This window comes from Schistocerca gregaria, chromosome 1 (assembly GCF_023897955.1).
Source record: "Schistocerca gregaria isolate iqSchGreg1 chromosome 1, iqSchGreg1.2, whole genome shotgun sequence".
In the NCBI taxonomy this organism is placed as follows: Eukaryota; Metazoa; Arthropoda; class Insecta; order Orthoptera; family Acrididae; genus Schistocerca; species Schistocerca gregaria.
In genome coordinates, this window is record NC_064920.1 from 263,911,218 (window position 1) to 263,929,329 (window position 18,112).

The 18,112-nt window shown below is 42.6% G+C and overlaps 1 protein-coding gene across 1 annotated transcript in view; it reads right to left on the bottom strand.

Moving 5' to 3' along the window:
• The window catches only part of LOC126339987 (prolactin-releasing peptide receptor-like), a 552,558-nt gene that overhangs the window by 103,308 nt on the left and 431,138 nt on the right, over nt 1-18,112 (bottom strand). The window contains exon 5 of the mRNA XM_050001677.1: nt 17,659-17,808. Within this exon, the coding sequence (XP_049857634.1) occupies nt 17,659-17,808 (150 nt within the window). The remainder of the gene's footprint in view (nt 1-17,658; nt 17,809-18,112) is intronic.

The following is an 18,112-nucleotide window of genomic DNA, read 5'->3' on the forward strand; positions in this document are numbered from 1 at the left end:
ATCTTCAGCTTGCGACGTCGGCATGTATACCTGAACTATCGTTGTCGGTGTTGGTCTGCTGTCGATTCTGATTAGAACAACCTGGTCACTGAACTTTTCACAGCAACACACTCTCTGCCCTACCTTCCTATTCATAACGAATCCTACACTTGTTATACCATTTTCTGCTTACCCATGGTTTCTTCGCAGCTACCTTCTTTGTACCTACGTTTTCCATCCCAACTTCTGTGATGGCCCTTTTTAGAGACTTCCATTCCTCTTCAGCTGTGTTGCCTACTGCGCTATTACTTATTGCTGTATCTATAGCGTTAGAGAACTTCAAACGTGGCAACAAAACGACTATTCACGTTGGTGTATAGAATATATGAGTCTGGTGACATACCATCTGACTTTCGGGAAAGCATCATCCACACAATTCCGAAGACGGCAAGAGCTGACAAGTGCGAGAATTATCGCACAATCAGCTTAACAGCTCATGCATCGAAGCTGCTTACAAGAATAATATACAGAAGAATGGAAAAGAAAATTGAGAATGTGCTAGGTGACGATCAGTTCGGCTTTAGGAATAGTAAAGGCACGAGAGAGGCAATTCTGACATTACGGCTAATAATGGAAGCAAGGCTAAAGAAAAATCAAGACACGTTCATAGGATTTGTCGACCTGCAAAAAGCGTTCGACAATATAAAATGGTGCAAGATGTTCAAGATTCTGAAAAAAATTGGGGTAAGCTTTAGGGAGAGACGGGTCATATACAATATGTACAACAACCAAGAGAGAATAATATGAGTGGACGATCAAGAACGAAGTGCTCGTATTAAGAAGGGAGTAAGACAAGGCTGTAGCCTATCTCCCCTACTCTTCAATCTGTACTTCGAGGAAGCAATGATTTAAATAAAAGAAAGATTCAGGAGTGGAATTAAAATATAAGGTGAAAGGATATCAATGATACGATTCGCTGATGACATTGCTATTCTGAGTGAAAGTGAAGAAGAATTAAGTGATCTGCTGAACGGAATGAACAGTCTAATGAGTACACAGCATGGTTTGAGAGTAAATCGGAGAAAGACGAATGTAATGAGAAGTAGTAGAAATGAGAACAGAGAGAAACTTAACATTATGATTGATGGTCACGAAGTCAATGAAGTTAAGGAATTCTGCTACCTAGGCAGTAAAATAACCAGTGACGGACGGAGCAAGGAGTACATCAAAAGCAGACTCGCTATGGCAAAAAAGGCATTTCTGGCCAAGAGAAGTCTACTAACATCAAATACCGGCCTTAATTTGAGGAAGAAATTTCTGAATATGTACGTCTGGAGTACAGCATTGTATGGTAGTGAAACATGGACTGTGGGAAAACCGGAACAGATGAGAATCGAAGCATTTGAGATGTGGTGCTATAGACGAATGTTGAAAATTAGGTGGACTGATAAGGTAAGGAATGAGGCGGTTCTACGCAGAATCGGAGAGGAAAGGAATCTGTGGAAAACACTGCTAAGGAGAAGGGACAGGATGATAGGACATCTGCTAGGACATGAAGGAATTACTTCCATGGTACTAGAGGAAACTGTAGAGGCAAAAACTGTAGAGGAAGACAGAGATTGTAATACGTCAAGCAAATAATTGAGGACGCAGGTTGCAAGTGCTACTCTGAGATGAAGAGGTTAGCACAGGAAAGGAATTCGTGGCGGGCCGCATCAAACCAGTCAGTAGACTGATGAAAAAAAAAAACAAGTGTATCCCCTAGAACCCTCAACTACTTAAACCTAACTAACCTAAGGACATCACTCACATCCACGCCCGAGGCAGGATTCGGACCTGCGACCGTAGCGGCCGCGCGTTTCCAGACTGTAGCGCTTAGAACTGCTCGGCCACCCCAACCGGCCTACAGGTGGTCCCTAACGATGTGTCTTCTATTACTATCGCAAGCCCCATGGAAGTCCAGGTGAATGGCCCCCGGCACATAATACCGCTCCAACCGGCGTACATCCGTGGCGTGCTAAACGTTTCGAGCACCCGTTCACCTACATGACGGCATACCTGGACACGACCATCAATGAACATTAAATGAGATTCATTCGACCAGGTATTACGATTCCATTGATCCGTGGTCCAATTTCGATGATCTCACTCCCACGGTAATCATAACTGACGATGTTTTCGGTTCAACATGGAAACACGTAGGGGTGCTCTGCTGATGCACACCATTTTCAACACTGTGAACTGAACGGTGTGCTCCAAAGCACTTGAATCTGCTCCAGCGTTTTACTCTGTCATCAGACCTGCCAGAGATCGACGTCTATCTTGCTGTAGGGAACGACCAAGCCTCTGTTTCCTATGTTCGGTGATGAGGTCCTGACGTCCAACTCCTATTTGCCTTCTCTTGGTTCCAGCAGTCTCCAACCACTTTCCATAGACGCTCACGACAGCGGCACGCAAATAACCGACCAGTTTCGCCGTCTGCACGATTCTCGCTCACAGGCACTGCGCCACAACAATCTGGCTTTTGTCCAAGTCTCTTAAGTCGGCGGATTTCCGCGTTTGCGCCACTTGCAGTCGGTAGAAATCTTCCGCGTTCGCCTCCTCTGCGCCCATATACTTCTCTTACTGCGCCATGTGCTTCAGCGCCGCGAGGCAACACACAACAAAATCAGTACATATACAACTACCTCAGTACTCAGCGTTGCTCTGGTTGTATTTATTCAAATTCTACTAATCCAGCTGCTTCTTCGTTCTCTCTCTTACACTGTACGTTACCTTCTCACCCTATCTCGATTCATATGCTTCCCCCAACGCCACCTAATACCATCTTTCTCTCTCTCTGTCCCTTTTTCTGTCCATTTCCTCCTCCCACCTCTGACACCTACTCTTTTCCCTTCTCTCCTCCACCTCCTCCTCCCGCATATCTGTGTCCATCTCTGCTTCCCATTTTCTGATATACAGGACATAAAATCCCGTCCGAGGCCTGCGATCATTTTTATGTGAATAATTCGCAACCAGTGCTGTACAAACGCTATAGAGTCATGATGTTCAATTGACGTTTTTATTAGAACATGTTACGCGTTTCGGATTACACATATCTTCAGACATCTGTAACAAAAAAGTGCAAAACGTATGTGAACAGCTCACTCAACACGTCTCAACGTTACAGAAAATATCTGGCCATATGAGTTACATACCACAAACTTCAACTCCTTCCTATCTAACTAGCCTTGACAATTCAAAGAAAGAGTCGAATAACGTACGACTATAACTGTGTTTCTCTGTCTACCACCTCAATTACCCGTCTCAGTCCATCTTCTCTTGCTCCTCTCTTTCTCTTCATCTGCTCTATATCCTCCTCTACTCTTTCTCTCCAGTTCTCCTCTCTCTCACTCCACCTTCATCCTTCTCCATCTCTCCTTTCTCTGCCATTTCCTCTCCCTGTCTGTCCATCACCCCTTGCTTCGCTCAGTCCACTTCCTCCTTCTCATCTTCCAGTCCATCTTCTCCTCCCACCCTGTCTGTCCATCTCCTCTCCTCCCTTCCTCTGTCCATTCCCCCTCTAGGCTTCCTCTGCCCATTTCCCTCTCCTCTTTATCTATTCATTTCTTCCTGTCCCACATCTGTTCCCATCTCCTTCTTCCCCTCTCTGTGTCTACCTCCTGAAGCTCCCACTCTCGATCCAACTACTCCTGGAGATTTGCATGTGAATACTGTCTGTGAAAGGTGTTGCAAATAGAGTTAGTAGCAAAGAAGTAATGAATTAAAACACCACGCTTAATGCGGCAGTTTACATTATAAATAGTGAAAATATAGTAAGCGACAAACTTTTTTTTCTTTCGTCATTTTGTTGGGGTTGTGAGCAAGAGAAATTTTCGTAACGGTTTGAAACTGAGTGAAGTATGTTGCAAGTCAATAAGTGCTCTCTTTCTCCAGTACTGGATGAATCAAATCTGGCTATTCGTGCATCATGGGCTACATTCCTGTTTCATCTGTGTCCCCACCCTTCTGAAAGGCATATGGTTCTTATATGTACGGCGATCCTTTCCAGACAATAAGTGACATATGTATAAGGTTTGGTAGAAATCGGTCCAATGGTTTAGGAGGGAGATGCCGAACATACAGACGTAAATACACCTATTTTTATGTGTATGAATGCAGTATTTTAAGCATAACACCATAAATGTTTCGAACTGATACTTTAGAATCTCTGTAATCTTTAAAGAAGTTTTTCGATATATCTAACTAAAACTATCATTGTGTATATAAAATCCACACCTTGCAAGGTAAATGCTGGAAAATGTGAACTCGGTGTAAAATTTTAGTCAGCCAAGTGATGTTCCCTTTGCAGTAAATACTGTAAAAGAGCTACAGGTACATTATGAGTGATTTTATTGTGCCGCGTCTTTCAATTTTGAACTATACCCGTACTCAGCTTATCACCGACACGTCTATCATGGGGTGAGTCAAGATGCCTTGAGCTCGTGGGTCAGATAGCATTGAGATTAGGGGGCCAGCCGTCCCGCGCAATTAGCCCTCTGATTCCACTAATTGTCCCAGTTTACTCCAGATTGGATAGTCCGACCACGGAACACAATTCGTGTGCAGCCACCGAACAGGTTGGTTAATATGATTAGATGACGCCCTCTGGCGGAACAACTGCGATATCCTGGCGTTTAATTAGCGCTTACTGGCGACAAATCAGCGAAAACGCTACAAACTGAACATTTAATTTATTGTGCAATTCACTTCATTTGTAAGAACGAAGGGCATTCGATGACTTGGAAAACACAATAATCAACTTTACTATTATGTTCGAACGCTCTACATGCAAAACTAGATAAATCTGCACAAAGTGCCTTCGCTGCGATTAATCGCGGCGTGTGCAAATAATGAAAAACGAAAGTATGCTCAAAAAGGGGAAAGGGAGAATATAATTTAGCTTCACGGTGGGTATTTCGGTTCTCAAGAGATATAGTGAGGACAATAATAGTGAACAGTTCACTCAAGACTATTTCGCAGCTTACGTAGTCTAGTACACAGCACCTTATATAAGAGGGCTGTCCAAAAAATAAGTTACGATTGATCGCGAAATGAAAATCACTGTGAAAATCAGAAGTGTCTCATTTGTAACAGTTAGCTACACCTTTCAGCTGCTTCTCTACGTAGTCGCCGTTCTGACTCAGACATTCGTCGTAGCGTTGTACTTTCTAATACCCTCATCATAGAAGGCAGCCGCCAGTGCTTTCCGACAATTCTCTACGCTGGCCTAAAGCTCGTTGTCTGTGCCAAAATGTTGTCTTCATAGCCAGCGGTTAGTTTGAACAGAGATGAAACTCAGTGGGAGACAATTACGGGCTTTATTGTGGATAACCAAACATTTCCAATTGAAACGATGCAGAAACATCTTCATTGCCCCTGCAGAATGGGGCTGAGAATTGTCTTAAAGAAGAAACCGCACGACAGTTATGTAATGTTGCTTGCATAACTTCAGGGGAAAATTCTCACCAGGCCCTCGTACTTGGTGGGAGACACTATTTTCTATAACATATTTACGCGCTCACTAAGAGCTCAGAAATGAAAAGAGCGACATAAGTCTACCTAGGGTCATACTAGAGACACTGCCCAACACATCTTTGCAAAGCTTTATCGGATTTTCATAGTCGTTTGCATTTCGCGACCGATCGTAACTTACTTTCTGGACAGCCCTCTAAAACCGTTAATGTGTGATACTTAGGTGGTATTAGTTGGAAACTTACATTCTTCGACAATTTTATGATAAATGAAGACGATTGAAAAACCGCTCTATGAATTCTTTCTTCTGATTCCTACGACAGAATGCACTTGCACCATTTTTGCAGAACGTAAAATGTTCTACATTTTGTACTGGTCGAAAATACCTTTGCACCAAATACTTACCGAGATACTAAGCTTCAAAGAAAAATACACAAATTGTTCAAATAAACAGCAGAAAGAATAGGTATTGATTAGTAATTTTAAATGCTCATCTATTTTAAAGGCATTCTAGTAAGTTGTTCAAATGATCAGCACATAATACCAAGAATGCCGGCCCCGACCACACTCCTTCCTTCAGTGGGATGCTCATCTGTACAAAAGCTGCGTTAAAACGGAAAAAAATCTGGTTTTTCTTGGCAGGTACTTATAAATGACAAAGCTTAACAACTTCACCACTTCACATAGAACGTCATTTCTTCCGAGATAAATGTATGTTTAGAAATGAAAATATGTAGCAGAATACAGAATCGAACAATAAAGCATGCTTCTCATGGATGTCCAGCACGGATGATTTGCGCATAGACGGCCGCAATAATCTTTGCCAACGGCAGAGTACCGCGGCTCCTTTTTGAAGGTGCAGGCCTCTGTGTTTCATTCTTTCGCACATTCCAAGAACTGACAGTCAATAATAAATCTCGAAGTACATTTTTCGTTGTTTTAAATGCAACTATCCCTGCTCTTGTTTGCGTGAAGAACCAGAAAAGTTGAATATTTTCGTTACTCTTGCAGGTAGGTACCAGAAGTACTTCGAGTAGGCGGTAACCTCTGAAGTCGAGATTTGGGACCTGCTGCAGATTTAAAGATTTGCGAGTGGCAAAGGTCGTCCAGTGTAGACCGTACAATATCACTAGAAACGATTTCCGCGTTTTATAAATTTGGCTGTTAGAAAATAACAATGGATTTTTCTTGTGCATCGTGCTGGCTTTCTTCTTCCCTTATCCAAAGCGAACAATATAATGCTATGAGTACCACGATATCTTCGAGGCATATGTGTCAGCAAGACTATCACAAATATCAGCCTTTGATACAGCAGTGTACACTGTCGTCCCATTGGAATCTGCTATTGTCTGCTTTACCACAATGCTCTGCGTTGCGACTTTAGTGATTAGCGTTGAAACGAAGTTGCTTTTGTTGTGGGGCTGTAACGGTACCTGCTGAGAAAACTACTTTTGTGGACGACTGCAGTGAAGCCTGCTGTTTTAGCGCTATCATAACGTATGTCATTAGGGTATCTATCAAAAACGCTGATATTACATCAGAAGTCCACATAGTATACTTAGATTTGGAACACTGACTCGAACTTGGCTGTTGTATTCTATAAAACATTATACAGTAGGTACTCACCGTCCATTAATGCACATGTGCTCATCCCAGGGTCTACTTTTTTTTAGAGGAGCGAAAGCTGCATAAAATGCTAAATTTGTGTCGTTCCTGATATCATCGTCAGTCGATACGAGCATTTGGTACGGTTACAATTAGATTGTTCGGCAATGCAAATTCGTTGAAAGAAAGTAAGAGGATCGGTGGTGCACTTTCTGTCTTCAGTTTTCTTGCTAGATGCAACTGATACTAGAGCAACAACATCCGTCAAAATCTTCTCGTTCCACTTTTATGCAGCTGATGCTAATAGAGGTGACTATGAAGGAAAGTGCAAACCATCGAAAACGTATTTTGATTTGCTGCATGCTATATGTTTCGTGGGTAAGAACATAAATTCAATATGACAAAACAAGTTATTTAGTAGACATCTACCTCTAGCGGTAAATATGAAATAACTTGTTATCAGCACATGGAGCATTCGAAAACACAACAGATAATGTGATCAGATTAAGCTTTACTGAACTGATGATTAGCGCTTTCTTCTACATCTACAGCCTTCTACATATACACACGTGCTCCGCAAGCTACCGTACGGTACATGTCAGTGGGTTCCTTGTATCACCTCCTTTCCTGCTCCAATCACAAATAGAGTAGGGAAAAACGATTATCTATATGCCTCGGTATGAACCCTCATTCCTTTTATCTGTGGTCCTTTCGCGAAGTGTTCTATATTCAGCTTCAAATGTCTGTTTTCTAAATTTTCTTAATAGTGTTTCGCGAAAAGAACTTGATCTTCCCGTCAGGGATCCCTTCTTGAGTTCAGGAACTATCTACACAACACTGGCGTGTTGATAGAACCGATCGGTAACAAATCTAGCAGCCAGCCTCTGAATTTCTTCGATGTCTTCCTTTACTCTGACCTCTAGAGTGTCCCAAACATCCGAGCAGTAATATAGAAGCCCAATTAACCGAGGTCGACCGTTCACCTTCCCTGCCACAATCCTTATATGCTCGTCCCATTTCATAGAGCTTTGCAGTGTTAAGCCTAGATATTTAATCGATATGACTGTTTCGAGCAGCATACCATTAATGTAGTATTCGAACATTTCGGAACTGTTTTACCTACTCATCTGCATTAACTTATATCATACTACACTTAGAACAAGCGGCCATTAATCACACTAATTAGATATTTTGTCTAAGTCACCTGCTATCCACCAACAATTACTCGACGACGACGTCTCCTAGTACATGAAAATGTCGTAAACAAACAACTGCACATTGATGCTCACCCGGTCCGTCAGATCACTTATGAATGTAGAGAATGAGAGCAATTCTATCGCATTTTCCTAGGGCGCTCCTGACGGTACACTCATCTGATAAACACTCGTCGTCGAGGACTTTTTGTTACTTAAGAAGTCTTAGAGGCACTCACATACCTGGGAACCGTATGCTCGTACCTTCTTTAACAGTCTACAGGTAAACCCTCTCCGGAAACCTAGGAATAGGAATCTGCCTGTTGCCCTACATCCATGGTTCATGTAAGAACAGGGGAGGCTGAGTTTCTCACTAGAGAATCTTTCTAAATTATTGATGATTTTTGGACGTACAGTTTTCTGGCTAAAGGATTTTTTTTTTAAATTTTAACTCCGCAGCAAACCGATGTTAAGGATACTTTTACTTTTTGTTCTGCCTTGCGGCAGGTCGTGTCATGGGAGAAGCCTCGTCAGAGAGTTCCACCAACTGAGAGACTAGGAAAGTGATTCCAGTGGTGGTTTTCCGTTGCCTTCCACTGATGATGATGAGACAATAATGACGACAACACGATACCCAGTCCCTGAGCGGAGAAAATCTCTGACCCAACGGGGAATCGAAACTGGGGCCCTTGGCGAGACATTACGCTACGCTGACCACTCAACTTTCAAGACGGACATGGGTATTGGTATGTAATTCTGCGTTTTAATTCTTTTACCCTTGTTATATACGCAGTTACCTGCGTTTTTCTGAGTCGTGACTATGTGCTGGACGCAATATTCGCGATAGATGCAAGCTAAGTATAAAGCCAATGCCCTAGATTACTTTCTGTAGAACCGAAATGAGATTCAATTGATAGAGGCCAATCTCATTAATTCATAGAGCTAAATTAATGTTTATCTCATGGTGACCAGTTTTTCCGGCACTACGTGACACTATCTCCTTAGACTCAACGCTTGATGGATGTTTAGACAACGCTGTTCGTTTTGTTTAGATTTTCCTCTTAGATATTCCTCCTGTTAAGCTTCGATGAAGTCTCCATAGACTACCCAAAATGGAGTACTGAGTTCATAGAGCACAAGTCCAAATTTTAACCTCAGACAGACATGGTAAGCGGTGGCTGGAGGTGGATGACACCGACTGCTTTGCGTCTCCTGGCCACCCAGCTCTCCAATCTATATGTGGGGGAGGGGGCTGGGAGGAATTCTCATGTAGCTGATAAGCTTATTATGTTTTTAATAAATGTTAGAACATTAAAGTTATATTGCTAACAGGTACCCTTTATGCAGATTTTTGATCATGAAGGAATCTGTGTTCCATTAATGCTCTCTGTCTTGGCAATCATATTTTGTAAAAAGAAGTGCAACGAGTGCAAATTGTCGAAAATTAAACGCTACACAAAAAAGATTTAAATATATGTGTCGCATAGTGCGAGGCAAAATATTTATGTAGAAAAACCATGATACGTGCCAAAATTTCGCGGTTTTCCGTTTTCCTCTGTGCAGCACAGAGGATAAGTCTTAAAATTGGATTTCACACTACAGTCCACTTACACACAACAAATAAACTGCAATAACCATAGTTACAATGCATTAGTTTCTTGTTTCTCCGGCTACGTAACCCCAGGTAAGAAAAGTTGTTTTTCAACTCTTCAGTATGAAAACTGGTTTCATGCCACTCTTCAAGCTATTTTATCCCGCACATCTTCGCCTCCAAGTAACTACCGCAGCTTCCATTCACTTGAACCTCATCCCTGGAACTAGAGTCTCTGTTTACCTGCAGCCTTCAATTTAGGCCATACTGCAGTACAGTCAGGTTTGCCGGGTTGCCCAATCCCGCAGACGACAGCAATAAAAATACCGCCTTTACCAGCGGGCACACAAAATATTATTTCCCAGCGCTTACCACGAGACAGCAAGTGAGCGCGACACATAACCTTCCGCAGATCCGATATTTTTGGAGCACCAAAGCTCCAGTTCCGGTTGCAGCACCACTTCAATGAGTTACGTTAGACTTCAGAAAACATACAAGCCTTGATCATCGGGACGCCATTTGCCGAACATCTAGCTCTCCCCGGCAATAAGTACTTGTTTAGCGTCTAAGCGATTATTTAACTTTCTTAGTTTGGACTTAACATCCAGAGGGTCATTTACCTCTCTTAGTTTCGATTTTTTGCAAAAAAAAAAAAGTGATCATTTGACTTTACTCTTCAGATTTGTGTGTTCTTCACGATTCATGAACTAGGGTAACAAATATTCAGACTTTTCACTTGAGTTAAGCTGTATGCACTGTGACTTTAATAAGGACGTGGATTATAGTGAGACTGTCACTGGTAGTTATGTTGCATCCTGAGAAGAAACTGACAATTTTCGGCTTGGAATACAGCACTGTGTGACTGCCATCCCAACATCTCAGGAAATTAACTACTGCTTAAGACCTCAGGATGGGTCCAATCAAAGTATTGATTCTTTTAGTCAAATTGTACCATAAAATTCTTTTTTCCTCATATTCGAATTAGTATCCCTTTCTGGTTACCTGATATAATCTTCTGATCTTACGTATTCTTTTGTAAAATTAGAATTAAAAAAAAATTATTCACTCATTTCCTGAACTGTTTGTCGCCAACGTTTTATTTCCATACATGGGTACATTCCAAGAAAATTATTTCTGAAAACACTTCATAAAATCGATATTTATTTTTGATCCAATCTCTTTCTCGTTTTCATGACAGTTTTTCTTGTTGTTGCCAGTATGAGATTTATACCGTCTATACTTCTTGAACGGTGAATTAATTTTGATTCCGACAGCACAACTACATTTGGCGCAAATTGTTTTTGCTTCCTGTCTGGCCCAGTGGGAGCCACAACAAAACTTAGCGCACACCTTCCATGAAGCGAGCGACTCAGTGTGACCTGCCCACTGCAAACCGTTCGTAGATGAAATTTCTGTCTCTAGTTACACGCAAGACTATCTGATTCATTACAGCACGACAGCACCCAAACTCTGTCGAATCCAAAGCCCATAGAATACCAAACGAGGTTTAATAAGGTGTAAGCGCTGGTGAAGGAATATAGTGTGTCAAGATAAGTCTAGTTGAGATGTTGACGAACTCTAAGAAAAAACTTGAGCAACAATTTTAATTACTCGGAGAGATTGCCCGTCAGTAACGTACCGTGGTAGATACGTGGTCATTATACACTGAAGAGTAAAAGAAACTGGTGCACCTACGTAATATCGTGTAGGGCCCTGCGAGCACGCCGAAGTGCTCCAACACGGCGTGACATGTACTCGACTAATGTCTCAACTAGTGATGGAGGGAATCGACAGCATGAGTTCTGCAGGGCTGTCCTTAAATCCATAAGAATACGAAGGGGTGTAAATGTCTTATGAACAGCACGTTTGCAAGGCATCCCAGATATTCTCAATGATGTTCATATTTGGGGAGTTTGGTGCAGAACGGTAGTGTTTAAACAAAGAAGAGTGTTCCTGGAGTCACTCTATAGCATATCTGGACGTGTATGGCATCGCATTGTCCTGCCTGCTGGACAGAGTTCGCAGATGAAATTTCTGTGTAGGTACACATTCCATTGTGCATTCCAAAGGGCCGTATAAATGATATTTCGTTGAATGGTTCGCACGCTGACACTTGTTGATTGCCCAGATTGAAATCTGCAGCAATTTGCGGAAGGATTGTGCTTCTGTCACGTAGAACGATTCTCTTTAGTCGTCGTTGGTCCCGTTCTTGCTGACTTTTCTTCCGGTCGCAACGATGTCGGAGATTCGAAGTTCAGACGGATCCCTGATGTTCATTGTAGACTCGTGAAATAGTCGTACAGGAAAATCTCCACTTCATCGCTACCTGGGAGATGCTGTGTCACGTCGCTTGTGGGCTGACTATAATAACACGTCCAAAATCACTTACATCTTGTAACCTGCAATTGTAGCAACAGTAACCGATCGGACATCGGCGCCATACAGGTGTTGTGCCGGCCGCGGTGGTCTCGCGGTTCTAGGCGCGCAGTCCGGAACCGTGCAACTGCTACGGTCGCAGGTTCAAATCCTGCCTCGGCATGGATGTGTGTGATGTCCTTAGGTTAGTTAGGTTTAAGTAGTTCTAAGTTCTAGGGGACTAATGACCACAGCAGTTGAGTCCCATAGTGCTCAGAGCCATTTGAACCATTTGAACAGGTGTTGTTTTTTTATAGGCGTTGCTGACCGCAGTGCAGTACTCTGCCCGTTCACATGTCTCTGTATTTGAATACGCATGCCTCTACCAGTTACTTTGGAACTTTAGGGTATAAAAACGGAGGCGGCAACACTGTATGTGTGGAACTGCCCTTAGATCCATAATGTTTATTACTTACTTGGGGAAGTAGATTCAAAAAGTTAGCTATAAAAACAGTAGATGTCTAAGTTGAAACTATTTTGACAACAAACATGAGGGGTAAATAAATATGTCAGACTAAGTGGAAAAAAGTTGATGTTCTTGGGTACATGGCATGATACAAGTAAGTGGAAAGAAAATATAGTGACAGAAATCTGTGACAGACTGAGACTCGATTGCGTGTTTCATAGTTATTGTGAGGAAGCGAAGTAACAATTAGGCTTTCTTTCCACCTGTGGCTTCCGAACACCATTACCAGCTGTAATTTTAGAGGGTGTGACGGACTAGGCCTGGTAGGGGAACGGTGTCGGTGGAGGACAGTGGCTTAATGGTGTTTGGAAACCAGCATAGTACCAGTTTAGCGTGACAATGATTCAACACGTTCTTGGCGGATTTCCGGAAGTACGAGGCACTAGATGTCTAAGCACAAAACACGTAAATCCCAAGCATTATTGGACCAGTAGTTTGTGGGCCTATAACTGTCACCCAACGGCTTCCCAGATGTCTTTCGTTGGGGTTGAGATAAGGAGAATTCGCTGTCCTAGACATCGACGTGAGTTCGCTATCATGCATCTCAAATCACTATTGTACGATTGTGACCTTTTAAGACAACGTTTATACAACTGTAATTTGTCATCGTCGTATGGAAAGATGTCAAAAATGAAGACATGCAGGTCCTTGACAATGAAGCTCACATAGTCCACAGCTGCCATGGTGCCTTTTCCTATTGTTTAGGTCACACGGAAACGTAGGTGGGTGTTTCACATTGCTTAACACTGCCCTCATTGGCCGGCGTCCGTATTGTAGTCGATGTGTCGAGAAGCTGTTCGCCTGGCTGACGGGGCACGCATATGTGATGACGGACGTGGTGTAACAAAACATGTATCATCCAATTTATCGACACGTTTCCTACGATCCACGGTCCAGTCTCGACGATCCTGTGTCAAAATCACAATAATTGTCGATACAGTTGCTCCACACTGGGACAAGTAGAGGTCGTCCGCTATGGAGCGGGACGCGCTGAACCGTGTGCCTCGACACAGTTGTGCCTTCACCAGCCTTCAACAGCGGTGTACTCTGTCGTCAGACCTGAAACGGATCATCCCCCATTCTGCCCTATAGACCGGGCAAGCCTCCGAGCTCAACGTCATGAGATGAAGCGTTACCCTTGACACCTTGTCTCACACGGGTGATTTCACATTTGGTAGACACGACAGTAGCACGTTAACAACCGACTGGTGTCGCCGTTTCCGAGAAGTTTGTCTCCAGGTGCCGGGCAATGTCTTTCTGCTATATGTCTAAGAGGCGCCATTAGATTTCCCTATGTGCAGCTCCTATTGTCAGTAGAATGACTCACCATTCGTTTCCGTCCCACTTACATAATTTCCTTACCGCATCTCATATCAATTGATGAAAGTAGAAAATATAAAAATACAGTAAGTGAAGCAGGCAAAAAGGAACACAAATTCTCAAAAATGAGATTGATAGGAGGTGCAAAATGGCTAAGCAGGGATGTCTAGAGAACAAATATAAGGATGTAGAGGCATATGTCACTAGGGGTAATATAGATACTACCTACAGGAAAATTAAAGAGACCTTTGGTGAAAAGAGAACCACTTGTATGAATATCAAGAGCTCATAGGAAACCCAGTTCTAAGCAAAGGACGGAAAGCAGAAAGATGGAAGGAGTATATAGAGGGCTACATACTTGAGGACAATGTTATGGAAATGGAAGAGGATGCAGATGAAGATGAAATGGGAGATATGATACTGCGCGAAGAATTTGACAGACCACTGAAAGACCTAACTTGAAACAAGGCCCCTGGAGTAGACAACATAGCCTTGGGAGAGCCAGCCCTAAAAAAAAACTCTACCATTTGGTGAGCAAGATGTGTGTGACACGCGAAATACTTCAAGAAGAATATAATAATTCCAAACCTAAGGAAAGCAGGTGTTCACAGATGTGAAAATTACCGAACTATCAGTTTAATAAGTCGCAGCTGCAAAATACCAACACGATTTCTTTATGGACGAATGATAAAACTGGTAGAAGCCGACATCGGGGATGATCAGTTTGGGTTCCGTAGAAACGTTTGAACACGTGAGGCGATACTGACCCTACTGACCTACGTTTCTAGCATTTGTAGACTTAGAGAAAGCTTTTGCCAATGTTGACTGGAATACTCTCTTTCATATTCTGAAGGTGGCAAGGGTAAAATGCAGGGAGTGAAAGGCTATTTACAATTTGTACAGGAACCAGATGGCAGTTATAAGAGATGAGGGACACGAAAGGGAAGCAGTGGTCGGGAAGGGAGTGGGACAGGGTTGTAGCCTATCACAGATGTTGCTCAATCTGTATAATGAGAAAACAGTAAAGGAGATAAATGAAAAATTCGGAGTAGGAATTAGAATCCATGGAGCAGAAATCAAAACTTTGAGGTTTGCCGATGACATTGTAATTCTGTCAGTGGCAGCAAAGGACTTGGAAGAGCAGTTGAATGGAAAGGACAGTGTCTCGAAACGAGGATATAAGATGAACATAAACAAAAGCAAAACGAGGGTAATGGAATGTAGTCGAATTAAGTCGGGTGATGCTGAGGGAATTAGATTAGGAAATTAGACACTTACAGTGGTAAAGGAGTTTTACTATTTGGGGAGCAAAATAACTGATGGTGGACAAATTACAGAAGATATAAAATGTACAGTGGCAATGGCAAGGAAAGTGTTTCTGAAGAAGAGAAATTTGTTAACATCGAGCATAGATTCAAGTGTCAGGAAGCCGTTTCTGAACGTATTTGTATATAGTATAGCCATGTATGAAAGTGAAACATAGACAATAAATAGTTTAGGCAACAAGAGAATAGAAGCTTTCAAAATGTGGTGATACGGAATAATGCTGAAGATTAGATGGTTAGAACACGTAACTAATGAGGAGGTACTGAATATAATTGGTGAGAAGAGAAATTTGTGGCACAACGTGACTAGAAGAAACGATCGGTTTGTAGGACACGTTCTAACGCATCAAGGGATCACCAAATCTATTAAGTGCTTCAGCACAAATTTAGTTTTGTTCTTTCTTTCTTTGAATGCTTCATAAAAGCGCCGTTGAAGTTGTAATTTTATCGTTCCATCTTGTGGAAAATGGTTATGCTGTTAATGGCTGTCAGCACTATGCGACTTAACTTCTGAGGTCATCAGTCGCCTAGAACTTAGAACTAATTAAACCTAACTAACCGAAGGACATCACACACATCCATGCCCGAGGGAGGATTCGAATCTGCTACCGTAGCGAGCGCTCGGCTATAGACTGTAGCGCCTAGAACCGCGCGGCCACTCTGGCCGGCTATGATGTTAAAACCTAAAAACCATAAACTTCACATCGGACCGGCTACTTCCAGATTTATTTGGTCTTGGAGATCCGAAACGCTTCCACTGAGACGAATGAACCTTAGTTTCGACTCATTTTCGCCTCAACCCATGTTTCATCACCTATTATGACGTGTTGCAGCAGTTTTCCATCGTCGATGACTTCATCTAGTAAGTCCTGAACATCCTGAATTCTTCGACGTTTTTGTTCGAAATTAAAGAATTCTTATATCACTCGTAGTCTCTTATTTTACTGATAGAAGTGTCACTAAAAGCGAATGTAATACCTCTAAAACTTTGCTGCACTACATTCCGTTTTTAGCACAATTTAATACAAATTCCCTGATCCATTTTACACAAAATAAATAGTTGACAGTACTACCAAAAGAACATGTGATCGTTTCGGCAACTGGCAGCAGATGAAATATTTCGTGTGGTTAATACTGTACAAATATTTTTCAGACGAATTTACGAACACAAGGTAAAAATATTTAATACAACACGGGCAAATACAAAATTTCCTTCACACTTTGAAAGGCATCACGAGTGAGTTGCTAGTGCTGAAGTCAACTGGACTGTGTGCACGCCTTGGACAGTGAAGGCATGGCTACAAAAATGGTTCAAATGGCTCTGAGCACTATGGGACTTAACTTCTCAAGTCATCAGTCTCCCATAACTTAGAGCTTTAAGTAGTTCAATAGTATTATGTATTTCCAGTGGAGGATGTGATATTAGTGCATTTTACTTCTGAAGAAGGTATATTTAGATATACCGTAACCGTGGTCAAGAATTTTAATAAATCTTTTCCTGAAACTATTTGGCTGTTATCATTTACCGTGCGCAGTTTTTCCTGGCAGGTAATTAATGCAAAGCAACGACCGGAAGGGCCTCAAAATACTTCCATTGGGCACTCCAGAAATTACTCCTACATCTGTCGATAATACGCTGCTTGGTACCTTCCAAGATGTACCGTGTGTAGTGACAAATTTAACTCGTTGTGAAAACGAGCTACATGATTACCGGGACACAAGGACACCTGCAACTGTCTGACTGCCTCGATATATGGGTTTCAGGTTGTCATGCGAGAAGAGCACAATTTGCGTTTCCTATGACGAAGTTTTCGGAATACGTGCGACTTGACATGGAGGAGGTCATTGTGCTTGAGAGTCGACAGGTAAAGACTATTAGGAGAATGCAAATTACAAAATGAAGGCATTCACGACCGAATGACATTGCTGCGAATGAACCTGTCGGGGTACAAGGTCATGATTCCCGAAATTTATCCGTTCCAAACGTGTAGTAAAGAACTGCCCGAAATATTTTCAGAGGCGTACCAGTCGGCAAGATTCCAGGAAGGAGCAACGCCTCTGAAGATGTTCAGCGCAAGTTCTGCGAGAAACGTTAGGAATAGAAGCGTTTCGTGAACCATGACCTTACACCCGAAAGTTTTAGCAGTAGCAAAGCAACTAACAGCCTCGAACATGTCCTGTATTTGTGATTGGGAGTGTTGTGCAGTAGGATTTTCCGCTGCTGAGCGCCGCCCATGCCGCGCGCCTCACCTGTAGCTGTGGCAGGCCGAGTGGCTACGGCCGTGTTCGTCGCGGCCGCGAGCCTCGTACATCATCACGGCCAGCGGGCCGCCCTGACTCTTCAGCTCCTGAGACACCCGCACGAACAGGTACGCCATCGTCGACAGCGGCAGCACGTACCTGCAACACGTACCAGCGTCAGGCATTACCCCTACAGTGGAAGGAAAAAAAAAAACCTGTAGGGTATCTGACGAGTCAGCAACGTACAACGACTAGCGAAAACATCATGACCTCCTGATTAATACCAAGTTCACGCTGATTTGCATCGCAGTACACCAGGGATTCGACGTTCTCGGTAGGTTTTTGACGTATGAGGCACAAGACATCTATTTATAGTTCACTCAGTTCCCCGTAAATTACACGCCGATTTGGTTTTTTTTTTAATTCTATCCTTGTGACAAAAATTGTTATCTTAATGTGAGAT